The sequence below is a fragment of the Sciurus carolinensis genome, chromosome 5 (assembly GCF_902686445.1).
Source record: "Sciurus carolinensis chromosome 5, mSciCar1.2, whole genome shotgun sequence".
NCBI classification, from domain to species: domain Eukaryota; kingdom Metazoa; phylum Chordata; class Mammalia; order Rodentia; family Sciuridae; genus Sciurus; species Sciurus carolinensis.
The window spans coordinates 121810434-121838363 of NC_062217.1; the positions used below are offsets into that span (position 1 = coordinate 121810434).

Genomic DNA, 27930 nt, shown 5'->3' on the forward strand with positions numbered 1-27930 from the left:
CAACAACCAAGGCCTCCTGCAAGGGAGCATGTGCTGGATGGGGGCAGCTCCCCCAAACTCTGCCACTGCCTGGCACCTCCATATACCCCAGAGTTGGCCCAGACAGCTGCAGGAGGCTCCGTCACTGATGCCTCTTTCACCTGACCAGGTGTGTTCAGGCATTTGGCCGTGGAGGCTGGGTGAACGTCTTACGGCCTCAGTTTCTACACCTGTCAAATGGGGTGATGGCCCTGTAGCTGCCGGAGTAGGGGTGAGTGTGGTGGATGAGCTACAAGGCACTTCTGTGAGTAGAGCCATTCCTGTCACTGCAGAAGGGAGTGAGCCAGAGCAGCCTCTCTCTGCTGAGGGGCTGTTGCTTTGAGGGACATTCAGTCCTGTGGGAAGGGAAGCAGTGGGGGTCTGCCCCCATCCCCAACTTCTCACTTTGGTAAAAGTCACTTCATGAACTGCAGCCAGCACAGATGCCCACTCCACCTGCTCCCCTGCCTGGGGGACAGTCCCCTTCTCATCTCTGACCACTTTCTGGGGGTGGTCTTATTTTTCAAGAGGAAAGATGAGAAGAAACCAAGGCTCAGAGAGTTGATGTGAGTCCTCCAAGGCCACCGTCAGGAAGAGGGAATGCCCCAGGCCTGCTCCTGTCCTGATCCTCCTGCCGAGCAGTCACGAGCTCAGCTCTGGTCTTGGCATGGCTACAAAGGCCCTTCCTCGGTTACTGTCCCATTTGGACAAGCAGTGCAGGAGGCAGACATAGGAGGGGCTTCTGTGACTGAGAGGCAGGGGAGGGAGGACCCAGCAAGAAGGGCCTGGCCAGAGTGCAGGGGCCAAAGGGCTTGGCAGCCAGGGCCCAGGTGGTCAGGGCAGCTCAGGAGGGAGCACTTCTGGGCATGCTCCTTCTGCTGTGCAGAGGCCCAAGTGATTAGTGGGCAGCCCAGAGGCTGCCCAGAGGCCAGGCAAGGAAACACCATCCCAGACGCAGGGCCAAGGTTTACAATCATGTATTTTCTTCCTGGGAATTCTGCAGCCTTCCTGTACAGCCTGATGCTCTCTCTGTGCCTCAGTTTACTCATCTATTAAATGACCGACCCAGAACCTCAAAGGTCAGCGAGGGCTCCAGCTGTGTCCACCGCATCCCTGACAGATGGGCACTCATCCCAGCATGAGGCAGCAGGCTGCTCCCCACCAGAGAGCCCGAACCACTTGAAAGCTTTTGCTTTTAATCAAATGGCATAATGACTGTAAAAAGACTTAGGAAAACACCAGCAAAACTGAAGGGGATTAGAATTAACACCGGTGACATTAGAACAGCATTAAAATTAGAAGTTAAGCAGAGGGTGAAAGAGGACCGAGGCAGCTGAAGGAGGGAGCTGAGGATCAGAGGACACGCAGAGACCCAGTGAACGCCGCTTCTCTCTGGGGAGATTCGACTGCTAGCCGAGAGGACACTCAGTTCTGCAAGGTCCTGAGGAGGCAGAAAGGGTGTAATTGCTGACAGAGGAGGGAAGGCCTGCTCCCCACCTCAGCAGAACCCAGCCCCCCACGGCTGCTGTTTGCTGAAGGCAAACACCCTGGGTACCTGAAGGTGAGGCCTGGGAGGCTGGGCTCCAGGGAGGAGCAGTGCACCCTGGGAGCCACAGAGGCTGCTCTGGAGGTACCTGTCTAGTGGTCCCTGTTTAACAACTGGGAGGAGCTCACTGTGAAGGCGGGGAACTCAGTGGGAGTAAGCGTGCGGAGGCGCCAGCTGAAGGGTCTTGGAGACCTCCTTGGCTGGCAGATGGAGACTCAGAGAGGGAGGTCCACAGGGGCCCAGATGGTTCAGGGACATAGTGAAGGAACACCCAGGCTCTCGACCTGCCAGTGAAAGCAAACACCCAAGCCAGCACCTGGAGGATGGCAGGGCCACGCACCAGTTACCTTCCCAGGCCCACTACTCTGCTCAGAGGTCTCGGACCAGGAAACCCGCTCTTCCCCTCATGCCTGTGAAAGCCCCGCTCCAGAGCCCTGTTTCCTGCAGGGCTGACCGCGGCCACTCCAGGTCAGACAGGGGCCGGGGGGCCGCTCACCCACAATCTCATTCTCCTCCAGATTGATGGTCTCCAGTGCCGGCAGGGTGGTGAGCTGCTCGGGGAAGTCTTGAAACCGGTTCCGGGACAGGTCGATGACCTTGAGGTGCTGCAGGCTGCTGACCTCACTGGGGAGGCGATGCAGGAAGTTCCCTTCCAGGTGGAGCTCTGCCAGGTGGGAGAGAAGAGAAGCGGGTGAGCGGGCAGCGCCTGCTGCCTGGCGGCCGGCCCAGGATGGCAGCAAGGAAGCGCCAGGCCCCAGAGGAAGTCCACCAACTGGCCGGTTCCGTGTTTGCTGACCCTGGAGGAAGGGTGATGTTCCCGCCCAGCAGCCGAAGAATGGGAATGATGTTCCCATTCAGCAGAAGTCACCTGCTTTCGCTTTACAATGAGGCAGGAGCCTGGACCTAGACGAAGAGCCAGGATGCACTGGTTCCTATCCGAGAGGCCTTGATGGGATGGGTCAGGGTGGGCAGCCCACCTAAGGGACACCACTCTTCAAGACCCTCTCTGCTCAGAGGCCACCAAGGGCAGACAATGTTTCCATGTCACATGTCCTTGCTCCCGGCCCAGTCACAGGCACTTGGGGGTATTCCTGCCCAGAGAGGCTGTTTGGAGACTGGCCAGCAACCTACACGAGGCCCTGCCCGAGAGGGCTGGGCCAGCAGGAGTCCTCTGGGAACCTGGCCCAGGCAGTGCCAAGGTGGACCCAGGAGGAACTTGAGCTGAAATGCTGGACATAGAGGCTGGGGAGGCCACGAAGACCCTGTGCAGTGAGGAGGGCGAGGGGCAGAACAGGGTCGGTGACACAGGGCTACGAGAGGGGTATCGGGAGTCCCCGCTGCCTGGGTGCAGGCCCCAACTGTGCACCGACAGCTAGTCATACAGACTGTTACTCAACCCGCTCTGGCCTCCGTTTCCTCACCTGAACAAGGGAGCCGATGCTGATCTCTGCCTGGGAGGGCTGCCGAGGAGCACATCTGTTACGCAGGCAGAGCAGCAGGAGAGAGCCAGGGCGGAGACTGTCAGCCCCATCCACGTGTGACCTCACAGTGAGCCCTCCTCTGTTACGAGAACCTTCCCGTCCTGTCTGGAAATGCCATGTGACCTCAATAAAGTCCCTCTGCTCTTCTCCGGAGGGCCAGCTCTGGGAGCATGTGAACGGTGCATTCACACAAGGTCCCACGCTCCCAAGGGGCCCGTCTTTGGGGTGGGACGTCCTATGTGCCATCTTGAAAGACTTTGTCATTTGCCCTTGTAATTTTGTAAGTAGTGCTAGGGTCACAGAGGTTGAGCTCAGACCTGGCCTGCCTCCCTGCAACAGGCCACTGGCAGCCGCTCTCCTGTTCCCTGGGGCTCTAGGGTGTGCCTGGCTTCCCCCTCCCGCTCCCACTCCCTGCTCTGTGATCTGGCAGCTCACCGCCCACAGCAGGGAGGGTCCAAGTCAGGCTTGTATGTCTTGTGCTGGATGTGGGCGGAGCATGGTGACAACAGGTACCTGCCCTGTTCAGGAACCAGGGAGAACAGCACCCTGGTATGCTTGGTGGGTGACCCACTGGAGACTAAGTCATGGATGGAGGGAGCCTCTCACCCACCCTTGACCAGGTGCTAGCAAGTCCTGATTCCCAGGTTTAAGGATCCTTGGAGTGACCTGTCTGCTATGGCTTAGGGTGGGGGATCTTAGGAAGGGGAGACATCTGGCTCAACTTCCCCAGATCACTGGCCAGGGAAAAGCACGGCAGTCTAACATCTGGTAGGAGCAAACACCTAGCCCCTATCAGACCTAAGCAGCTGCATGCATGCACTCTGCAGCCCGGGAGAGCGGGCCTGGGCACTTGTGAGTCTGTGCCGACTCTCCTCCTCCTTCCACCTTCCTGAGGTTAGCACCAGCTCCCTTGTTCAGATGAGGACACTGAGGCCTAACTGGGTTGGGCAACATTCTGCGTGAACGGCTGAGGTGGCACAGTTGGGGTCTGCAGCCAGGCAGCAGGGACTCCGGATCCCCCTCTTGGCTTGAGTTGCTCCTTCTGGCCCGCTCGAGGCACCCCTAGGAAGGAGCCACAGGACACAAGCTGCATAACTTCTTGATTCTGCAGGTCAGTTAGTGCTCTGATCATTGCATCGTAAAACACAAAGGTGAATGGCAGAAACTCAGGCTAAGTTTTTACTTTTCCTCACTTTGAATGACATTAAATAGCAAATGAAAAATACCACAACTTTCTAAGGAGAGACAGCGGAAGAAAGGGAAAAGCTTTCTATGTACTTTTCAGGCACTCTTCCCTGAACAAGAATCCCTCACTTCATCTTGGCTGGGCCCCACCGACGCAGCCGGTCCTGTCCCTGGCTGTGCTCTGAGCTCCTGCACAGCTCCATGACAAAAGCCTGGCTTGATGAGTCACTCTGAGGTCCCCACAGCTCCTCAGCGTTCCCCACCGTGAGCAGGACCGCTGCCTCCTTCCCAGGGCCTCCACATGCACACACACGCACATGTGCACGCACGTGTGCTCACACACCAAGGACCAGCCCCGCCGCAGGTCCCCGGCTGCGGCACACCGGGGCTCTGGGTAGGCAGGAACCGCATCTGATTCATCTCGTCCCTATATCCAGCTTCCTGCAGGGTACCTTGTGGTCACTCTGCAAATATTTGATGAGTAATACTCTTCTCCCCTCGGGAAGCAAACATAAAGCAGGGGAGGCCTGGACAGCCTCCTGCTGTCTCATCTTTGGGGACGTCCTGAGCTCCAAGCTCCATCTGCAGATCTGCCTGCTCGCGCAAACCCAGGTTGCCTTCAGCAGTCAGGTTCTTAGAGAACCCACCTTAATCACAATACTCCCCCTCCAGGCCACCATTAGGAGGTCCTGGTGGTTGAGGTGACACTGGACAATGACTAGTCTGGTGTTTCCAAATGTGCTCTTGCCAAACAGCATCTCCTCCAGCACTCCAGGCACACTACTGCCTCGGAGCCTTGAACTTGAGCTTCCCTCCTTCTAAAATGCTCAGGACCATTTACACACAAGGCTCGCCGCTGTGTCTTTACTCAGTAAAGACAGGTCATGTCATCTCTGTCTTTACCTAAATGTCACCCTAAGACAGAATCCCCTCCACTGATGGCTGTCCCTTCACCTGTAGCACTGACCTCAATAGTGTCCACTGCCCCCTCACATGTTGACATGTTTGTATGTGGTCTGCCTCCTCCTGACAACTCAGCTGCACACACAGCTTTGCCTCTGTTGTAGAAAAACACTCCCAACCACTGCCCAGTACACAGAGGCTCTCAATAAATATTTGACGAGTACACAAATGAAGACATGAGTGAATCTCGGCATCGAAATTTCTAGCCCACATATCCCATCATTCGGCCTTAAACTGATTTGCTCTTTTGTATTCATATAAAAAGAAAAATAATGCTGTTCAGTTCTCAGCGGACAATGCTGCTGGAGAATCTGGGCCCCAAGCAGATTATCCAGGTGGAGGGGGGTGAGGATGCACATTCCAGGCAGGGCAGCTGCCCTGTGGAGGCTCTCAGAAGCCACTTCCCTGAAATGGAGATTTGCTCTCCATGAGAACAAATTCCAATTTCCTAGCTGTTTTGTTCTTGCTTAGTGTGTGTGGTGTTTCTTGAAGTTCTCATGTTCTAAGAACATGTGGCCACAAACTGTGGGCTGGCTGCCCACGACACCCCCAATCCCCAATCCACAACCCGTCTGCCAGCAAATCCTGGAACGGTCCCCTTAGGGAGCCAGGCTGAGCCCACCAAGGCATCAGTGGGTGATCACGGGGCTTTCTTTTTTTTTGGTACGGGAGATTGAACCCGGGAGTGCTTAACCACTGAGCCACATCCCCAGTCCTTTTCATATTTTATTTAAAGAAAGCATCTCACTGAGTTGCTTAGGGCCTCACTAAGTTGCTGAGGCTGCCTTTGAACTCACAATTCTCCTGCCTCAGCTTCCCCAGCTGCTGGGATGACAGGCGTGCGCTACGACGCCCAGCATCACAGAGCATTTTTGAGGACAGGATAGAGCTCTGCTTGCAGGTGCTCAGTGTTGCAGACCAGGAGGTAGCCAGTGTCCCCGAGTGACCCAGGCTTATTTTCATTTCCATATTTGGGAATATCAGCGTGCTTATGTCCCCACACCCTAGCCCTCTTTCCTCCCTCCCTGGAACCTGCTGTGTTCTGCTCCATCTCATCGACTAGCTTCACAGATGTCCAGGGCACAAGGCCCATGTCCACAAGTGAGGGAGTAACCCCAGGCCAGGGAGAGAGAGGCCCCTTTGCACCTTCCTCCCGCTGCTCATGGCCAGAGGCTAAACAGCAGGGAGGCTCCATGCAGGCTCTGGAGCCAGATGTCCCGGGGTTCCAAATCAGGCTGCCACTTGCTGACTGTGCAGTTCAGGCAAGTTGTTTATTTATCTTTGCCTCAGTTTCTTTAGCTGTAAAAGGAGGATAGTAACAGATACTCTTTCTAGGGTTGCTACGATGTTTAAATGAAATAATACACAAGAAAGGCTTCCAGTAGTGCTGGTACACCTGAAGTAGTAAGTATGTGACACAGAAAGACAGAAGAACAGACAGGTAGATGTGGCACACCATGCAGGGCACCTGGACAAATCCAGTAATCTGGTTAGTACTAAGTTACCTACTAGACTTGAATTACTAACTGCCTGAGCTTAGGCCCAGAGGAGAAGAACATGCTCTTTGCTTGAAGTTTTAGCAAACACAAGGCCAGCCTCTGCTGTGTGGGAAAGCTCCTGCAGGGGCCCATGTGGAAGCAGGTGTCTGCAGATAAAAGTGGCCACAGCATGTTAGCTTGAGGGGTCTCAGAACCTGCTGGCCCAGTCCCCTCGAGAGAAGGGGCCAGGCCCCACAGTTTAGGAGGGCAGCCAGGGGAACTGGTGGATGGTGGGGAGGTGTAGATTTTGTTACCCACATTTTTCTGACATGTTCAGAATTGTTATTTAAAAAAAAATAAAAAATAAAAAGGCACCAGGCACGGTGGCACATGCTGTAATCCCAGCAGCTCAGGAGGCTGAGGCAGGAAGATCATGAGTTCAAAGCCAGACTCAGCAACAGCGAGACACTAAGCAACTCAGTGAGACCCTGTGTCTAAATAAAATACAGAATAGGGCTGGGGATGTGGCTTAGTGATGGAGTGCTCCCAAGTTCAATCCCCAGTACCCAAAAATAAGGAAAAAAAAAAAAGAAAGAAGGCCAGGGTGGTGCACACCTGTAATCCCAGCGACTCAGGAGGCTGAGGCAGGAGGATCATAAGTTTGAGGCCAACTTAGCAATTTAGTAAGACCTTGTTTCAAAATTTAAAAAAATAAATAAAAGGGCTGGGGATGTAGCTCAGTGGTAAAGCGCCCTTCAGGTTTAATCTCCAGCACCAAGAGATATAGAAGGGGGAAAAAAAAATAAAGGATAGTCTTTATCAAACCAATTCAGGGTTAAGTCTAATTATAGCCCCTAAGTGACTCAGAAATATAAGCATCTACTCCTGAAGGCAGATTCCCAGAGCATTATGGGAGCTTGCCTGTGTGCCTGACCTGTACCTATGGAGGCATGTAGTATCTATGTTTCTATCCATGTATTTACCACCTATTGGTCCAGTCTCTCTGGAGAACCCCAGGGGTGCTCTCTGGAGGTCTCAGGGGTCTCTGAATGCAGCCTAGCCCAACCACAAGGACCTGAGGCAGCACCCGGGGCTGTGTGGAACCTCTCTTCCCTCCCAGGGTCTGCGGCTTGGGGCAGGAACTTCCTGCCACCGGTCAGCACAGGGATGACAGAGGCAGGGCCATCTCATCAGGAGTTAGAGCCAAGAGGCTCTGTTTAGTGCCTAGAGATGAAAACCAGGGTCACAGCCAGTCTTGTAAGCCCTTGGTGTCCCTCCCTGCTCAGGGGAGCGTGCTTGGTCTTCCTCAGAACTGCGTTACAGACAATGACACTCTTGAGAGGTCTCGGGATGACCAGAGAGGCTTTCTTGCCTGCAGCTCAAATGGGTCTGTTACTTGCTGTTCATGCTCAGATTCAGGGAGGTGCTGAGGGTGGGGGTGTGGCCCTCTGTCTGGCTCCAAAACCCCTGGACAGGAGCCAAGACAAAGGGCCTCTAACTGTTCCTGCTTGCTACCCATGTCACCCTCATCCAGGACAGTCTGCTTGGCCCGGACACGTCCACAAAGGCTCCCCGAGCCCCACGTGAGAGGCCTCAGGGGCTGGGTACAATGGAGCATCGGAGGCTACTTGTTCCCCAGAGCTGCCACACGCTGACCATCAGTCCCACCTTCCCACCCAGCCAGGCCACTGCTCCTTCCACCATGGGGACCAAGGAACTGCTGGTTAGGAAGTGTCACCTGGAGAGAGCACAGCAGCTCCCCTAGAGGACAGAGGATAAAGGACCAGCAGATGGGGGGTGAGGGACAGCAGCCATGTGGGGAGGCTTGGCAGGCAGTGTTGACACGGTCCAGTGAAGAGGATAAAGGTGCCACAGGAGGCCCCTGGGTGGGTTCTGGAAAGGTATTGGAAGATGTCAGGCTTTGGCTCCAGGAAGAAAGACTGGAGCCAAGTTATTGATCAAGGGCCCTGGGCCAGGGCAGGAGCCCAGGGGGGTTCGTCCTGGATCCTCCATATCTAGCACGGGGCCTGCTGAGAGAGGGTACTCAGGAAACATGTGCCAGGCAGACAAACAAGTCCATGGAGGGACAGACAGACAGTCTCTGACCAAGAACTGCCCCCGTTCTCCCGCTGCTCCTGGGCCCGGCACCCAGCTAACCCCACAACAGGGCGGGTGTCCCTTCTCCAGCACAGGTGGGTCCCAAGCAGGGTGGCTGAGCCTTTGCCTCCAAGAAAGCTGCCCACCCCCAGCCTTTGTGCTGCAGATCTAGAGTTGCCAGAGAAAACGTGGGATACCCAGGTTCATTATGAATTTCAGACAAACGGATCATTTTTAGTACAAGTAGAGCCCAAGTACGTCATGGGACATAGTCATATTGAAAATTATTCACTGTTCATCTGAAATTCCCACTTCAGTGGGTGTCCTGTACTTTCATGTGTCCTACCTAGGACACTAATCCCGGTGGCCTCGTGTATGAGACTCATAACCCCCTGCCAGGCCCTGCCCACCCAGCCCCGCCTTCTCAGGCCAATCTAGGATCTGCCATGCCCTGCTCTCTAGCCCCCCAAAATAATTACTGCCATTACCAAGCTCCTCCTGAGAACTCTACACGGCTCCCTGGTCTCCGTGACCACTCTACAAGGTCGATACCAACATCACCCACCCTTTTACAGACAAGATGACTAAGATATGGGAGGTTTAGTGCTTATGGCCGAATCCTGCCACTGCCACCAAAGATCAGATGTAGTCCATCCTCTCCTTATGCCATCCCCAAACCCCCTTGGCATTAGCCAAACTTTTGGAGGCCAGATCACCTGCCCCCGCCAGGCAGAGTTTGAGCTGAGGTCCTGCCTTGCATCCGCCTGGAGGTAGGTCAGACAAGCCACTTCTCCCTCCTGAGCGTCAGGTTCCTCGTCTCTGCAGCCCTGGGCCTGAGGACCTCTCCAGTTCTGTTATCACTGACTCCTGTGTAGAGGCAGGTCTCCATGACTGGACCTCCTCCTGACAATGTGGTCAGACTTCCAAGCACAGAGTGTCACACTGTTGCAACATTAGAACCATCGTTCACAAGAACCTTCCACGTGGTACCTTAAGTACATCATCTCCAACCTCAAAGGACCAGGATGGAATAGGGGTTTCCCCACCCTATGGTTTAGATATGGTTTGACTGTGTCCCCCAAAGTTTCCTGTGCTAGAAGGCTGGGTGGTGATGTTCAGGTGGTAGGACTTTTAAGAGAGGGATCAAGTACAAGGTGAATAGGTCAAGGGGCACTGCCCCTGGAAGGGATTAATGCGGGTCTTATGAAATGCATTAGTCTTCAAGCGAGTGGGTTATGATAGATTGAGACCACCCTATGCCACCTTCTGCACATGGTCCACTGCCTTTTGCTTTTCAGTCATGTTGTAATGGGGCTACAGGCCTCCATCAGGACAGCAGCGCCATGCTGTTGGATCCTCCAGGTATCAGAATTGTGACCCAAATGAACCTCTTTACTTTATAAATTAGGTAGCCTCAGGGATTTTGTTATACCAACATAAAACAGACTAATATACCCCATTTCTCAGGGAATCTGAGACCTGATAAGGCTGATAACTTTGCTTTCTTTGTATTTCCTATGCAACCTGCCCTGGGGCACTTTCTCTGCTGTTTCCACTTCAGAGGAAGAACAATAGTGTGGTCAAAGTTCCAGTCACTTGATCATCTCCTGGGCCAAGTTTCCAACTGGACACAGGCACAGAGAGGCCTGGCGTTGCTCCTCACCCTGCGATCACGGCACTCATACCTCCTGCCCAGGGTCTCCCGGCCTTGGGGCCACGTGGGCTTCCAAGGTTTTTCCTGCTCTCTTCTTCCAGGGTTCACAGTTGAACAAACTGGGTTCACAGGATGGACTGGGTCTGGGAGAACCTTCCCACCCCATTCCACTCCCAAGCTGTCCCAGCCCGAGGGGAGCCCCAGTTGGTATTTCCTCATCTGCTCCTCCTACAGGACTGAGGTTTGGGACCCTGCTAATGGACTTCTCCTTCCCCAGGTTTCTCTTATTCTTTGCACAGGGGCCTCATCTTGGACCACTGCCAGGCTGGCTTGAGTCCTTAGGTCGACCTGGACAGAGCAGGGACACCCGCTGGTTCCATCAGGGTACTGGTGAGGCTGGCCTGCAGTGACCATACAGCCAGTCCAGGAGGGAAAATGCCTGCTCCAAAAATACCTGCCATCAAGGATCAATCAGTCCCTCACTCCGACCCCGTGTCACTGAGCAATCACGGCTCCCACCTGCCAGGTCCCCCAAAGGGCAGTCAGACGTTGCGTCTGGAAGCTAAGTGTCCTTCAAACAGCCCACGCTCAGCGCAAGCGGGCTGCACACAGAGACGCTGCTGCCCGCGGGGTCAGCGGGTAATGAGACAGGAGTGAAGTTTCTGAAAGCCACTCCTGCGCCACAGTGGAACGACTGGACCACACATTTAACAGGGTGAAAACGAAGAACTGAACATTCCATCTCCAAGAAATCGCTACGGCGGTGCTCACCGGACCAATGTCAGCCAGCATCGAAAACAGGTCACCGAGTCAGAAAAGCAAGGCCTGAAGAACAGTGCCCGTACCCTGCTGCCATGCCCAGTCCATCAAACTGCCCTGGTCTGCAGCCACGGTCCCCACCCCATCCTCTCTGGCTGTGTGACCTGGGCAAGTTACCGACACTCTCTGCTTCAGTTTCCTCACGACAGAGAGGTAACAAGAGGACCCCCTGACCGGAGCACGAAGAAGGAAATGACTGTACTTGAAACGTGACTCGGCACACCGGCCCATGGTGGCATGCCATGAATGCCACAGACAGTAAAGCCACTGGTATTCGCGAGGCAGAGGCCGACTCTAGACCTGGTAATGGAGGTGCTGCTGGGCAGGGAACTGGGCATCGGGGACAGGACTGAGACCACTTCTCCCTAGCGCCTTTCCAGCTCTCAGCCTCGTGCGCTGTGCGCGTCCACCGCCTATTCAAAATTACATCAGTATGTAGGATACGTCTCTGCAAATGGAGCTGTGGAGCCGGGCGGGCACGGCAGGGCCATGTGGGACAGTCAGAGAAAATGGGGAGAGGGTGGGAAGGGCGTCCCGATCACAGCCCGCCGCAGGGGAGCCTGAACTTAGAGCTTGGAACGGGAAGGGGGGACTGCAAAATCCTTTGTCACACGGGATTGCGAGAGGCGTCAGTTTGGGCCCTGGAGGACGGAGGCATCAGAGTTAATTCAGTTACAATGTCCCAGTGTCCCAGGTCTGTGCCCTCCCCATGTGCACTGGCACGTGAACCCCCTGCTGGGTGGGGAAGGGGACTGCCAGGGCCTGCTGCTTTCCTGGGGTGCAGGACTGAGGGGTACTCCACGGTGCGTGTGGCAGGAGCGCCTCCAGGCTGCCGCCAACTCCCCTCCACTGAACTTCCTTCTTCCGGGTCCGTGGCCAGCTGGCCTCTGCCAGGAGGTTCTTGTTCTACGCAGCACAGCCTTCTGGTGCTCGTGCCCTCTGACCTCAGTGAGCCCAGCTCTGGAGTCCATCCTAAGGATGTGGAGGCCCATGGAGTTGGGTTTCTTAACTCTGCTGGGGAGGGCTGACCCCGGCCTGGCAGCATGTACACAGGGGCCACAGTTTGGCCTTTGCTCCATTGAGGTCGTCTAAGAACCCCCAGGAGCCAGACCCCCTTGAGAAACAATGGCAAAAACTGATGAAGAAGGTGACAACCATATGACCTCACCCACCTGGGGTAGGAACTCTTAATCATCAGCAAGTGGAGGCTGCCCCTTGTGGGTAGCTCGGCAGCAGGGGACCCTCCGGACTCCACCAGTCCTGTGCACCCACCAGTAGATGTGACTGATCCCAGATGACGGCCAAGACACCCGCGTGTGATCCACCGCTGCACAGCTTCTGTGACCGCCCTGCTTCCCCAGTGCATTTCCGGATCTCCTCTCTTTCTTCTTTACCTGCTAAGGGACACCTGCCTACTGAAGCACTGTGACCTCGCCATCGTCGCTCTGTGGCCTTTCCCAGGACGGCTCCCTCGCTCCCCAGCTCCGGAGACTTCCCTTGTGTAGGGCACTCAGCTCCTTATCCTCCCTTCCCAGAATCCCAGGAAATAGGCCCTTCTGGGCCCTGATAAACACGGACCCATTGTCTCCTGTCCCTCTCAGCCCCTGATACCTCCTGCGATTCCTGACCCATGCGTGGACAGTGGCAGCTTGGACACCACAACGCGAGGAAGTGAGGGACCCGCCTGTCCCATTCACCCTTGCCTAAGTGACCTCAGCTGCTTCAAACTAGCTCCTCCAGGCCCTCTGCCCCCACCACCCCAGGCACCCGCCATGGAGTTGGGAGCAGGAGCAGGCCACTCCCGGAGGAGCACGGAACAGAAATGACGCTGATCCAGGCAGCTCGCCAGAGGAAGAGAGAGCCTTCCCACCTGTGCAGCTGGCTGAGGCGACCAGGAAAATTGCAGTTTTCTCTGGCAACATTCAAAAGAGCCGCTGCTGGGAGAGCCCTGCGGCGAGGACAGCAGGCTGCCTGGTAAGCAGCAGGAGCCCTCTGCAGACAGGCCCAGCAAGGTGCCCACCTACAGGCCCAAACTGGGAGGAGGATCCTGCACGTCCCCCCTGGGTTGACAGCTGGTTGGCATCTCCTGCCAGCGCTCCAAGAACACACGCTTAAGGAAACATTGAAAAGGAATGAGAAACAGAGAACACGCCACAAGCCCAGAGAACATCTCAACTCCACCCGCCCAGAGGTCTGAGTGACTGCAGCCCCCACCCTCTGGGGCTCAGCTCTGACCAGTGGGCCTCTGCTGGGCCTGGTTTCCTCTAGCTCCAGGGCCTTAGGGTCAGCTTGTCTCCATAGGGGCACCCAGTCCCACTGCCCAGAACAGCAGAGACTTGCTGCCCACCTGGGCCAGCCAGAGCCCCACCAGGGCCCGCAGCAGCTCCTCCCCCTGTGTGGAGGGCAGAAGGATCCTCGGGATCCAGAGGAGGATGAAGCTTGGGGCCGGGCCTTTGAGGCCATCTCCTGAGCCTTCCTGGCCTCATGCCTTGATGCACAAGGCTTCTCCTGTCCAGAAACCTCTCTGCCTCTCCACAGGGCTACTCCAACTGTCCATTCAGGACCCTTCCCGAATGTTCCCCTTGGGCGGACAGCTCCCAGGGCCAGGTCCTGACAACCCTGTATCCTGTTGGTCCATAACATTCAGTCTTGTACCATTTTTTTCTGCTCGTTTCCCAAATGCACCTTTTATCTCCTGAAAGATGCTTTTAAAACTCCCCCTATTTATTTGGCAAACACCTACTCACCTGTCAATCCCTGTGTTAAGCTATTTCCTCGGGAGGCTTTCTGGTCCCCCACTCACTCCAAAGAGAAACGACTTCCGCCTGCCCACAGCCTGACCTCAGCGGGCTGCCTGCTGCTCCCCCTCACATCACACTGCACCCCTGCCTCCCTCACCAGGACTGCACTTAGCTCCTAGTTTTCTTATCATTTCCAAAGGATGTGGGTGTTATGAGGATCAAACACCAAGTGTGGGGCGGCGAGAGCCCGGATAATCGGGGCTCCCAGGCTATCATGGCCAGGCACCCCGGAGCCCCCGCCAGGCCAGGACAGAGGCCGGGGTGTAAGAGACTGAATATAGAGACAACGAGCCCGCCCAGTGTCAACAAAACCTGCCACACCTGGCCCCAGAAAGCAGCCTATGATCCACAGTGACCGCCCAGGACAGCAGCCTGATGGGAGTCAGACTTGGAGGGATTCAATGCAGCAAGCCCACTGACACCCCTGTGAGAATCGGCCTGGCTCTATTAATAACTGCTGGTCTCTGTCTCCACTTCCAACAATGCGCCCACCAGAGAAGGCAAATGGGTACCCGCAACCAGTCACTCAGGATGGCCCACTTCCTGTTAGCAGCTGCAATTTCCCCACACCGGCAGCCACCAATCAGACCGAAGCCTTCCCTCTCCTCTGCCTGCCTGTGCGTCTCTGCCAAACGCAATCGACAGGGACTGAGCCCTGCACGGAATGAGAGGCCTCTGCTTTTCTTACTCGGTGGTCTTGTTTTCCCCCACAGGTGTGATCTCATATCCCCATGGCCTGGCAGGCCCAGGACACACTCAATCAAAAGAGCTGAGTGACTAGCAAGAAAGTGGAGAGACAGGAGAAGAGGAGACGAAAGAGCCACGGCTGCACGTGGGGGCCACCTGCCATTCCAACACACCCGTTTGGACCCTGGGCTTCCTTGGTCTTGCTTTTTCCTTCCCTACAATGGAGGAAGGACATCAAGGGGATGGAATCATTTAAAGATGAACCAACCCTGGCGGGGGGACATGACCTCACAGAAGAGAGTCTGCACTGAATCCCTGGGAGCCAGCGGGCAGCTCAGGAGCAGGCAGATCGTTCCTTCCCGTGGGGCTGGTGTGGCACTGAGGCAGCCCACCTCTGTCAAGAACCTGGAAGAGAACTCAGCTGGCCTCTCATTGCCTCCTCCACCTAAGAGGGTTTTTATGTTAAAAGAGAAACCGCAACAAAGACTCAAGCCAGAGCCCAGAGCCTTCTCTCTGAGAGCCACGTAGGACTCACCTCCAACCCCCAGCCCCTGGCCACGCTGTCCCTCCATCTGTCCCTCATTGTGTGAAATCCAATTAGCAGATGCACTGTCCGCCCTTCAGAATCCGGGTGATACAGGGGTGTCAGGAGGAAGGAGTCCAAACGGAATCCCCCCACAGACATCTGACGTCAAGGGTGCCATGACACAACCTCCGCAGCTGGGCGCAGAGAGGCATTTCTGTGGCACTGCTGACCAGGCTGCTGGCGAGGCCCCGCTCACTCATCCCAGGAGCCACTGCCCCAGCATCAAGTCCTGTGAAAGCTCTTGCCCCACCCCCACCCCAGCCACGCCGCTCCTAAGAAGTACCGAATCCTCTCCCTGCAATGGCTCCGGCACTCTGTCCTCAGCCGTATCCCAGTCCTCAGGGTCTGTCCTGCCAACCTGGGCTCCTTCGGGCGACACCTGGCTTACTGGTCTTTGTTTCCCTGCCTGTAGACACCGGTCTGGGAGATGCCAGGCACTCAAGGGACGTCCAATGAAGAAGACACAAAGGAAGCTCCCGCCTGCCTGTGCTCTTCCTGGGGCCCAAACAATCTCCGCCATTAATTTTCAATCTCTCTGTTCTCCTCTGGAAAGCAAACGTCCCGCCCCACTTTGCCAAATACAGCACTAGAAGACCCTTCAAGCTGACACAGGTGGCCATCTGCAAGGTGAGCAACCAGATCCCAGCCCTGGGTGTACCACTCTGAGGCCCTTCCCTCCCTGACTTTCTTCTCCATCCATGAAGTACTATGGTAGAGGCCATGCTAATATTGTACAGGAAATACTTTCAACTGGTGGCCTGTGAGCTAAATCTAACTTGCAAATACGTTTTATTGGCTGTCATTTTATGCCAAACTTAGGAAAATTCACATAAAATCCTCATTCCCGGTTTCATTAAATAAGCAGAAGTGTAGACAATGCCAACTCCTTTCTTCTCAGGGTGCACCTGGCTGATGGTGACAAGAGCATGGGCTAGTTAGCCACAGTCCCCACCATTCCCTATTGCCATATGCCCAATCCGTGTCACTCAGTACTTAGGTGCTAATCTCTTAGGTATTTGTATTTAAAGCCCTGAACTATGGCACAGGTACTAACGAATGCCTAGGCCCAGGCCCACACATATATACCTGATCAAGAAAAGTGTGCCAGGCATGGTGGCATATACCTATAATCCCAGTGGCTTGAGACTAGCCTCATCAACTTAGCAAGGCTCTAAGAAACTAAGAAAGACCTTGTCTCAAAACTAAAAAAAAAGGGCTGGGGATGTGGCTCAGTGATAAAGCACCCCTGGGCTCAATCCCCAGTACCACAAAAAAGAGAATAAAAGACAACAGTGTTTATAGAAAAGCTCCTCGTGTGAGTCTCATTTCTGCCTGAGATGGGAACTACCAGTTCAAGGAGCTGCCTGGCTATGACCCCCATCTCGCCTGTGTAAAGCATCGGCCACGGGAAAAGAAAGAAGGCAGGGCAGCGGCAGCACCGCGGGCATCTCTGGGGAGCAGGCCTTGCCCAGGGGCCCACCCCTCCCCAGCCTCAGGTGCTTTAGCTTTTCAGGCACGAATGCCATGATGAGCTCTGTGAGCATCACTCAGAGTGACCCCCAGACGAACCCCTCCCCCTTGCCCTCTGTGTGCACCTCAGTGGCCGCCTCTCCAGGTCCTGCCTGGCTCCCGCCCGAGTCTTGCATAAGCCCCTTCCCCTTGATCAACACATCTGCTCTCCGTGCCTCCCTCTCCCTCCTGGGCTCTGCCCAGGGCCCACTCCTCCTCTAGAGGCTGCCCCAGATCAGTTGCTGAGACCTGCTTGCTCAAGTGGTTCAGGCACGACCAGCATTTTGTGTTATTTATTTCTCTGAATGGGGTCTTAGATCCTTTGGGTGCCCGTATCAGGCAGGGAGTCCCAGGACCGCCTCTGCTGTGTCCCGTCCCTCTGCACCTCTGCACTGCCGGTTTGCAACACACAGGCTGCAGCTATGCACACAGGTAACAAAAGGATGGAGGGACTTGTCTAGAGACGGAGTGGGCACCACGGTAGCTGGCGCACAATGCTCATCCAACCAGAGGAGTCGTTTCAAAAAAATCCACGATGCCCATCCTGCTTCTCTCCCACCGAGGTGCCTACATCCAACCGTCCTGCATGTGCTCAGGGAAATACCGCCAACGCACCTGGCATGCACCACTCCCGGACCGAGACAGCAGCACGGGAGAACGATGCTGACTGCAGGGGAGACGCGGCTCAGCCCAGCCTCCTGAGATGGACTCTCCTGGCCGCGAACTCAAACGCCATGTCGGTCTGTTCAGAACAAGGGATCCATCCAGGACCCAGGCCCTTGGCCTGCTAGGCACAGAAGCTGACCTGGAGATTTCCAGCTTCAGGGAGGACACGGGCCCAGCCTGAACGCCTTCCCCTGGGAATGACTCCATGGGTGCCTGGTGACGGGGGTCAGCTCTAGTGACATTGCCCAGACAGGGTCAGAGTCTAAAGGAAGAGCGTCAGCCACATCCTCCTGCCCGAGCTGTCTGGGACCTACCTCGGAGCTGACTGAACGTGGTCATGAACTTGCTGGTGAGGGACTTGAGCTCGTTGTTAGCCAGGGTGATGAGCTGGATCTGCTCAGAGACATTCCGCAGGACCTTGTAGATGCCAATGGGGAAGGAAACCAGCTTGCATTCGGCCAGGTCTGCAGCCAACGGAGAAAGACAAACCAGAGTTACGCACCGCGGCTGCCCCAGACCTACACGGACCCCAAACCCACTCTCCTCCCAGCCTCCACGCTCCCGCCTGTCTCCCCCGAACCAGGCTTCAGATCCCGCCCTCCTCCCCAGGAGCCCTCAGCAGCCTCGACTCACACCTGTCCCTCCTTCACAAGCGACCTCGGGATTAAGCCTAGCACCGTCTCTACTACCACAGACTACAAGCTGGAACACACTGAAGGCAGAACCTGCTGGCACAGTGACAACCAGCATTCACAGCCACGTCCTTCAGGCCCTGAAGGACCAAGATCCTTAGGCACCATCAAAGACTCAGCAGCTATCCTAGGACCACTTCACCCCAGCCTGCTTTAAAAATGCACAGACTCTGCGGTCTGCTCTTCTTCCAGTCCTGTCAGGTTGAATGCAGGCCCTGGATAAGTAGCCAGAGGGAAGCCACCCTGAGGGTCAAACACACTCCTACGTGTGAAGCGAAATGAAGACACATGTCCACACCAAAACACACAACAGGCAGGTGTTCACACCAGCACCACTCACAGGAGCCTGAAGTGAAAACAACCCAAGGACCATCAACTGCAGGATGGACCCACAAAATGGGATGGATCCATGTTAAGGAATATTATTCAGCAATGAAAAGACGTAAGTGCCAAGGCACGCTTGAACGTGAACAGACCATGGGAAACATGCCAAGCCCCGGAAATCCATGGTAAAGCCCATGGGTTACATGCTTCCCTTTTATACATGATGTCCAGAGCAGGCAAATCCACGAACAGAAAGCAGATTAGGGGGCTGGGGCTGGGGCTCAGTGGTAGACCACTCGCCCAGCACGTGGGAGGCACTGGGTTCGATACTCAGCACCACATAAAAATGAATAAATAAAACAAAAGTATCGTGTCCATCTACAACTAAAAACTTTTTTTAAAAAAAGTAAGTTAGTATTGCCTGGGGCTGCAGGGGAGGGGGCTCTGGAGGTGGTGACTAAGTGGTGGTGGGGTTCTTTGAGGAGGTAATGGAATGTTCTCAAATTAGATTGTAGTAATACTTGCTGTGAATATCCTGCTCTGTGAATACTGAATATACAAACATTGTCATGGGGCTGGGACTGTGGCTCCATGGTAGAGCGCGTGCCTAATACGTGTGAGGCACTGGGTTTGATCCTCAGCACCATACAGAAATAAAAAAGTTATTGTGTCCATCTACAACTAAAAATAGTTTTAGAAAATTGGTACCCTTTAAAGGCAGAAATTGTATGTGAATTACATCTCAATGAAGCCAATAAATATATACACACATGCATATTTATATACATGCATATAGCAGTAGGGAGACCCCAAGGCATGGAGGCTCAGACATCAGGCTGTCCAGCTCATACAAGTCACTTCAGTTCCCTAAGCCTTGGTTTCCTCATCTGTAAAATGGGGGTATCGTCATCTGCCTGGCAGGGCTATTGGGGAGAGTAAATGCAGTCAAATAATGAAGTGCCCGGCAGGGACACTGCCACAGTGCCGCCTAGGTCACCCCTCGCCTCCCCTCCCTCCCACTCTATCCAAATCCTCTCTGCGCTTCAAGGCCAGCACTTCTAGAAGCCCTCCTGGACCACGCATGTTGGCTCCCCACTCCTGGACCTCAGGGCCCCTCACTGACTGGCAGCACTGCCCCTCTCACTCAACAATTTTTTTAAAAAAATATTTTAGTTGTAGATGGACACAATACCTCTATTTTATTCATTCATTTTATGTGGTGCTGAGGATGGAACCCAGTGCCTCCCAGGAGCCAGGCAAGTGCTCTACCACTGAGCCCCACCCCCAGCCCCAAGCAATTCTTATCTTTTCCCCCAAAGAGGCCAGACTCTCCCAGGCCTCTGGGCCTTTGCAGATTGTCCCAAAGCAAATATGCAAAATTCAGTAATATTCCCATATTTTAGCAATAAAATATAGTTTTAAAGATCCTATTTCTAGCAGCAATAATAAAAAAAAGTATATGGGAATCACAGTTGAAGCCCTCTCCCTCCTGCTCCACAGAATTTCTACGTTTGCTCCAAGTCCCAGTTCAAAGGTCAGCCCCTCCGGGAAGCCTTCTCTGCCTGCCCTCAGCGCTGTGGTGCTCCAGCCCGGGGGTTTCAGAGAATGCAAACGAGACCTCCTCGACTTGCACGCACTAAACTTAATTTTGCATGTTCTCCCACTGGTCTGGGAAGACCCCAGCGCACAATGCCAGAAGTCCAGCAGGCTGGAGCCGAGCGGGGTGCTGGTGACCTCGCTGAGGTAGTTAGACAACAGAAAGAGGAGAGCTGGGGGAAGGGCAACAGTTCAAACCGCTGAGGATCCTCCGGCCTCCCCTTCTGGGCAACTGCTGAGAAGTGTGGGCAGCACCCCTTCTGGTCCAGGGCGGCAGTAGGTAACCTCAGCCCTGCAGCTGTGCAATGTCAGGCACCAGCTCTTATGTCAGGAAGTGGGGTTGGCAGGAAAGAGCACCAAGTCCTTCCAGGGAAGAACGAATCTCTAAAAGTCAGACTTCAGAAGAGAGATCAAGGGCTGGGCTGGAAGTGGACCAGCACTGCAGGCGCAGAGTTTGGGGCAAGCTGGGGATTCTAGAAAGAGCAATACTTTCCAACAATAAACCCTCTTGTGCTTTTGTGTCTGATGCGCAAAGGGCCAGAAGGGAGTTTTTACTGTGGCTGTTGTGAATTATACAAGTGCTTCTGAGTAGGAGCAGATGGCTCTCATCACACGTGCCAGAAGCAAAGCAGAAGCAGAAGCTTCCCTATAAAAATAAGGATGTCATCAATCACCAGTATCCCTGAATATGTTCTCGAACGTTCTGGCTGGTGAATGGAAAGCACAGACACTGGAAACAGACACAACAATGATTATGTGCCTATGAAATGACCGCATGACTGTATCAGAAGTGCAAAGCAGTCACTTGACAAACTACCTGATTAAAGCGAGCCCAGTAAAGATGTCAATCAAAATAAAGAGGCAAGACAGTAATATCCCTGTGTTGTCATAAAGTTCTTAAAATATCCTATTTCAGATAACAACAGCATAAAGCGCAAAGAGATGATCGAAATAGGAAACATGACTGACCAATATGAAGAAAAAGAGAAAAATTCACAAAAATACTTTTAAAATACATTTGTATGTGAAGGTATAAAATACATTCATTGATGACAAGCCACAATATTGAAATGATGTTGCCTTTAAGAAATCAGTTTAACCAGGCAAGGTGATGCACCTCTATAATTCCAGTGGCTTAGGAGCCAAAGAAGGAGGATTGCAAGTTCAAAGTCAGCCTCAGCAACTTAGCAAGACCCTGTTTCAAAATAAAAAATAAAAAGTGTTGGGGATGTGCTCAGTGGTAAAGCACCCATGGGTTCATCCTCCAGTACCAAAAAAAAGTGAAAAGCGGTTTATAGTTTATTTCATATAATTCCTACCTGAATACCTCAATTTTAAAAAAATGACTAAATGATTTAAAAACTCAACTAGGAAAATAAGCAAGACCAATATTACAAGGTCACAGGCCAGACTCAGTATCTTAGTGAGCCCTGTCTCAAAATGTAAAGGAAAAAAATGTTACAGGGGGCCTCACAAATAACTTGGGGAAGGTAAGGATTCATTAACTGATGTCAGAATAACCACTTAACAGTTTTTGGAAAACAAAAAAGAGAGAAACTCAATCTAAGAATCAAAAGAAATCCTAGAATTATAAGTATTTTTAAAAATTCAATCAAAAATAATCAGAAGTACATAGACTCAAACATTTATACAACCTCTTAAGTGACAATGACTTTTCAAACCTAGGAACCATAAAAGAACTGCCAAGGAAGACAGTAAGAAACAAACTGGGGGAGGGGGACCTACCTTGGACACTTAAAAAAGTAAAATAAGACAGGTGCAGCGGTGCACACTTGAAGGCCCAGCTGCTCTGGAGGCTGAGGCAGGAGGATCTCTGGAAGCCAAGAGTTTGAGGCCAGCCAGGACAACAGAGCAAGAACTCACTTCAAAAAAACACAAGTGAGCTAGAGATGATGAAAAAGCATCTGTAGATAGGATATATGAGTTACCTTTATTGTTGAAATGCTTGATATAATTGAAGAAAACTGATCAAGATATCGAAAGGACATAAGATACTCATAAGGAAAAAACATAATTAGTAAATAAATATATAACTTCTGATATGTACTGCCAAACAGCTTCTTAGAATATTTATGCCAATTTACATATGACCTGTTCAACGAGTAATAGGATCATTAAAAAAAAAACCTCTGCTAAAATGATCAGGGAAATGACATCCCTTGCTTTAATTAGCAATGATTTCAGTAATGAGACTGATTATATTTCATAGTTAATTACCATTTTTACTCTTCCAGTGGACAATCTTGCTGGTGTGTCTATTTTTCTTCCTTTTTTAAAAAATATTTTTTTAGGTGTAGATGGACACAATACCTTTTTTATTTATTTATTTTTATGTGGTGCTGAGGATCGAAGCCAGTGCCATCCATGTGCCAGGCAAGCGCTCTACCACTGAGCCACACCCCAGCTCCAAGTTCAAGAATTTTTTTAAAAGCAAAGTATAAAAATTATACGCACACTACAGTTCCAACTAGGTAAACAAGCATGCCTGCCTGGGAAAGAGACAAATGAAAGCGACCTCCACATCAGCAGCGTTAATTCAGAGGACTTGAGCAATTTGTTACTATTTGTAGTCCTGCTGTTTATTTTATTTAAATAGGATACCCCTACATATTTATGTAAGCCACTTATCAAGTACGCTTAGAGAGAGGTTCTTTTAAAATAGAACAATATATCCATCAGAAAAGGAACTCGCACTGGAAAAAGCAACCTGGCAGATTCAAGGCAAAATGGAGGGCAAGCTTGTTCCTCGTCAACAGGAAAAACAGAAAGGCAGGCCCCTGAAAGACGGGGACCCCGCCTTGGCCGGGGCAGACACTAGGAAAGGGCACGCTCTAGCCCTGGACACCGCTGAAGAGCTGTAAAGGGGGCCCCCAGCCTCCAAAGTGAGGAGAGGACATGCTCACAACCAAAGGTAAAGCCAGGTAAGGACTCAAAGCCACCATGACCTCAAAGGTCCCATCCAACTCAAGCACAGCATGACTTATGGCGTCCGGGCACTTCTCATGTAGTGATTCCTTTCAGTCCCCAGCCTGCCAGCTAACCTCACAGAAGGCAAGTGCAGTAAGTCCCTGCGGACAGGTGGATCATCCAAGGCCATTCTGCTAGGAGGAGACCAAAGAATCCAAATGCAAAGATTCCAGACCAAAGGTTCTAGTCAGGTGACCAGCAGGGTAGCTTGCTCAGGGCTCCCCTAATTTGAGCGCTGAGAATCCCATCTCCTGAGGAACCCTTCCTCAGGCCTGGGCAAACAGGGACATTGAGGGTTACCCTAAGTTCAGACTGAGGGACGAGAGAGTGAAGCCAGCCGGGAGGACCACGGCACAGGCAGGGCCCAGAGGACTTTCTCCTGGGAACCTCCACCTTCCGCCTCTGCCTGCTACCTTCCCAGAGCCTCAGCCTTACCCTGGAGGACTCCAGAGGGAGGCTCCTGGCACCAGAACCTCTGGGCTACCTTGGAGGTGCATGTCACAGACCCCCGTGGGGGCCGGAGAGCAGGCAGGAATCTAGGGGAACGCGGGGCTCCTCCACCAGCACTGGCTGGCAGCTGGACTCCAGCGCCTGTCCCCACACCTCCTGCTGCTGGTGCTCGGCTGCAGTGCAGAAGGGAGAGATCCCTGGAGAAGGCGCCCTGTGAACAGGGAGCATCGTTATCCTCATGATCACACCATTGCAAGAAGGCCCAACTGCACGCCCCAGGCCTCTCATCAGAACAGTACTTTGTGTTACTCAAGAAGCCTTTTATTCACAATGCAGGGGTCTTTTATGAATGGCTATCTCATTAATTCTAATGCGTGTCTGGTGACAAGGAACAGTGGGGAGAACCCAGCCAGAGCAAGCGCGGTTCAGGCAGTGAGCAGAACATCCAGCTGGAAGTCAGACTTGACAAACTCCGACCCCTGCCAGTCCCTGCTGGGAGGTGGGCCTGGTGGCAGGGCCCAACTCAGAAAGCAGAGGGTCACGGAGCCCCTGCCAACAAGACACAGGGCTGGGAGCTGAGGGGCCGATGGGTGCATGGGCTTGTGACGCATTCAAGAAAAAAAGGTTTTCAGGGTTACAGCAAGAAATCTGTGGCCAGTGTGACCACATCCATCACAGATTTTTTTTGCATGGAATCTTAGGATTAGGAGGAGATCAGTTATCTCGTTTCCCAAACTTCCAGTAAAAATCCTCCAGGGCTGGGCATGGTGGTACACGCTGTCATCCCAGCAGCTCAGGAGGCTGCCGCAGGAGGATCACAAGTTCAAGCCCAGCCTCAGCAACTTAGTGAGGCCCTAGGCAACTCAGCAAGACCCTGCCTCTAATTAACATATGAAAAAGGGATGGGGATGCGGCTCAGAGGTTGAGTGCCCCTGGGTTCAATCTCTAATACAGAAAGAAAGGAAAGAGAGAAAGAGAGAAAGAAAGAAAGAAAGAAGGAAAGAAAGAAAGAAAGAGAGAGAGAGAGAGAGAGAGAGAGAGAGAGAGAGAGAGAGAGAGAGAAAGAAAGAAAGAAAGAAAGAAAGAGAAAGAAAGAAAGAAAAGAAAAGAAAAGAAAAAAAAAAATAGAAAGAAATCCCTCTGGAGAGGCTGGTTCTTGGCTTCTCACCCAGAGAGTCAGTGGGTGATCCGGGGACGTGACAAGGAATCTGTGGCATTAATATGTATCCACAGGAGATTCTTATCAACATGCAAACCTGAGAAATACTGAGTAATGAAGCCTGCAATCTGAGACCGGATAGTCCCTGCCTCCACTTGAACACTGAAGATGGGTAGTTCACAGTTGCTTCAACAGAATGGTTTTAACTGTTAGGGACTTCTTTCATAAACTATATTGATAACTGTCATGGTATTAGTCTAGTTTCTGTTACTATAATGAATTGTCTAAAGCTGGGTACTTTATAAAGGACAGAGGTTCACTCAGCTTGCAGTCTTGGAGACCAATGGCACTGGCCCTGGGAGGGCCTCACAGTGGATGGCAAGACGGTAGCAGGAGAGCCTGTGGGGCTGATAGGAAATACAGGCTCTCCTGACAGGAAGCCAGAGCGGCCAGGGAGAGGCCGGACTTGCTGTGAGTGTAACAACCCTTCTGCTAGAACTAACTCACGAGCACCCTTAATCCCTTCCCAGGGACTCGCCACCAATGACCCAGGGACCTTCCACTAGACCCAGCTCTTAAAGTTCCCACCACCCTGGGGTCAAGCCTTCAGCAATGAACCTTTGGGGGAGACACTTAAACCATATTCAAGCCACAGCAGCCACCTGCCACCGTCGCCAGCCCTGGTGCCCTCCCCGATCCCGTGGGGTGTGCCTGCCCTCGCCTCCCCCACCAGGGTGGAGGGTATTATCACTGTCTTTCTTCTTTCTTTCTTTCTTTCTTTCTTTCTTTCTTTCTTCTTTCTTTCTTTCTTTCTTTCTTTCTTTCTTTCTTTCTTTCTTTCTTTCTCTCTTTTTCTTTCTTTCTTTCTTTCTTTCTCTTTCTCTCTCTCTCTCTCCCCCCCCACCCCCTCTCTTTCTCTTTCTTTTACTTTAGTCTTCTTTTTTTTCTTTTTGTACCAGGGATTGAACCCAGGGGCACTTACCTGCTGAGCTACATCCCCAGCCCTTTTTTTTTTTTTTTTAAGACAGGGTCTCACTAAGTTGCTGAGGCTGGCCTCAAATGTGCAATCCTCCTCCCTCAGCCTCCCCAGTCACCGATCACCACACCAGCCAAACTTTCTTTTTAACTGTGATAAGATATATGACAAAGATTTAGAATCCTATCAAGCTTGCTAGGGGTTGCGGGGAAAGAGGGGTGAATAGGCAGAGGAGAGTTTTGGAGGCAGTGAAAATACTCCATGATACTGACATGGTAGACACATGTCATTACATATTTGCCCAAAACTATAGAATGCACAACACTAGAGTGACCCTCAATGTACACCATGGCTCCTGGGTGGTAAGGATGTGCCCAGTGGTTCATTACTGGTCAGTGTTGAACACAGAGATAGCTGCGATGTCGGGGGTAGGGCTAGGGGAACTCCATACTTTCGGTTTTGCTGGGAACCTAAAACTGCTCTAAAAAAATTAATTCTATTTTTTAAAAAATTACCTTCTTAACCATTTGTAAGCATACTGCTCAGTATTGTAAAGTATAGCCAAGCTGTACAGCCAACCGGCAAAACTTCTGCACCTGGAAAAATGGACCTCTATACGTCTAAACAACTCCCCCTTTCCCCAGCCCCAGCTGCCGGCACCCACGGAACACCTGGACTTTTCGTTAGGCAAAAACATCCCAGAGCCAGGCACACGCCTGTCATCTCGGCGGCTCCGGAGGCTAAGGCAGGAGGATCTTAAGTTCAAGGCCAGGGCTGGGGTTGTGGCTCAGTGGTAGAGTGCTGGCCTAGCATGTGTGAGGCACTGGGTTTGATTCTCAGCACTTCATATAAATAAAATGAAGGTCCACTGACAACTAAAAAAAAAAAGTTCAAGGCCAGCCTCAGCTACTTAGGGAGGCCCTAAGCAACTCAGTGAGACCCGTCTCTAAATAAAATACAAAAGAGGGCTGGGGATGTGGCTCAGGGGTTAAGTGCCTCTGGGTTCAAAACCCTGCACCAAAAATCAAGAAAGAAAAGATCCCAGAACCTTCAATCATATCATTCCAGAAGTTCCAGCCGAGAGGTAGGACCTGCTCAGACTCCGGCTCAGCCAGAAGAGGGTCCTCCTGTGCCCACCTGCAGCCCCTGCCCACTGATGCCAGAAACCGCGCTGAGCATCGGACCTTTTACTTCCTTGACTCCGGGAAAACACTCATGAGGTCACTACTATGCGCATCCCCACTTAACAGACAGGAAGCTGAGTTAGAGAGAAGTCACCCAATTTACTCAAAGTCACATGACTTATTCAAGGTCACCCACTTCATGAAATAATACCAGACATTACAAAGGGCTGGCCATCCGCAAGCCCCTGCTCTCAGCACCATAGCGCACCAACTCACGGACTCCTGGTGACCCCAGGAGACAGGTACAGGCGTCGCTGCTCCTGTCTTACAGTGACGCGAGACACAGGCTGCTGGCCTTGGCTGGTGTGAGGCCGAGCTGGGCCTCAGCGCGTGCCCCTAACCGCGGTGCTACACGGCTTCCTAGGACACGGGACCCTCGCCTGGGATGGTGTGCTGCTTGCAACAAGCGGGGATCGGTCTTCCTCTTGAGAATGGAATCCCAGGAACCACGAGGCGTGGCAGCTACCACGGAGCCACGTGGAAGGGAGGGCTTAGAACTGGAAGAGCTCGTGGGAGACCTGCCAGGGTGCCACTGACCGCCCTCGGTTCACGTCTCCATCAAAGGTCAGGTTGCAGCCCATCTTCCCAAGATCCTGGTGGCTGCCATTCTGACACGCCGCTCAGACCTGGCCAGCCCTGGAAGCCCTGGGACCAGCGAACCCTGCTGTCAACGCGTCCCTCCCGGAGATGCGGACTCAGTTAGCAGGGTCTGGATCTCGGGAATCGCAGGTTTTAGAGCTTCCCAAGGTGATCCTAACGGGCAGCCGGGGTGGCCGCTACCCAACGTCACCACCTCTCGAACTAACATGGGTTTCCTGCTAATGTGCACATTCAGATGCCTAGGTCTTTTTTGGTAGGAGGAATTGAACCCAGGCATGCTTAACCACGGAGCCACACCCGCAGCCCTTTTTTGTATTTTATTTAGAGACAGGGTCTCACTGAGTTGCTTAGGGCCTCACTAAGTTGCTAGGGCTGGCTTTGAACTCAGGATCCTCCTCCTCAGCCGCCCAAGCCACTGGGATTATGGGGGTGCGACACCATGCCCAGAAGGAGTCTGTATTTCTACCAAGC

The 27930-nt window shown here is 52.9% G+C and overlaps 1 protein-coding gene across 2 annotated transcripts in view; it reads right to left on the reverse strand.

Annotated features, from left to right (window-relative positions):
* The window catches only part of Lrrc20 (leucine rich repeat containing 20), a 72596-nt gene that overhangs the window by 21326 nt on the left and 23340 nt on the right, over positions 1-27930 (reverse strand). For both annotated transcript variants that reach the window (XM_047553039.1, XM_047553038.1), the window contains exons 3-4: positions 17805-17954; positions 2061-2228 (exon numbers count right to left, since the gene is read on the reverse strand). In XM_047553039.1, the coding sequence (XP_047408995.1) occupies positions 2061-2228; positions 17805-17954 (318 nt within the window). The remainder of the gene's footprint in view (positions 1-2060; positions 2229-17804; positions 17955-27930) is intronic.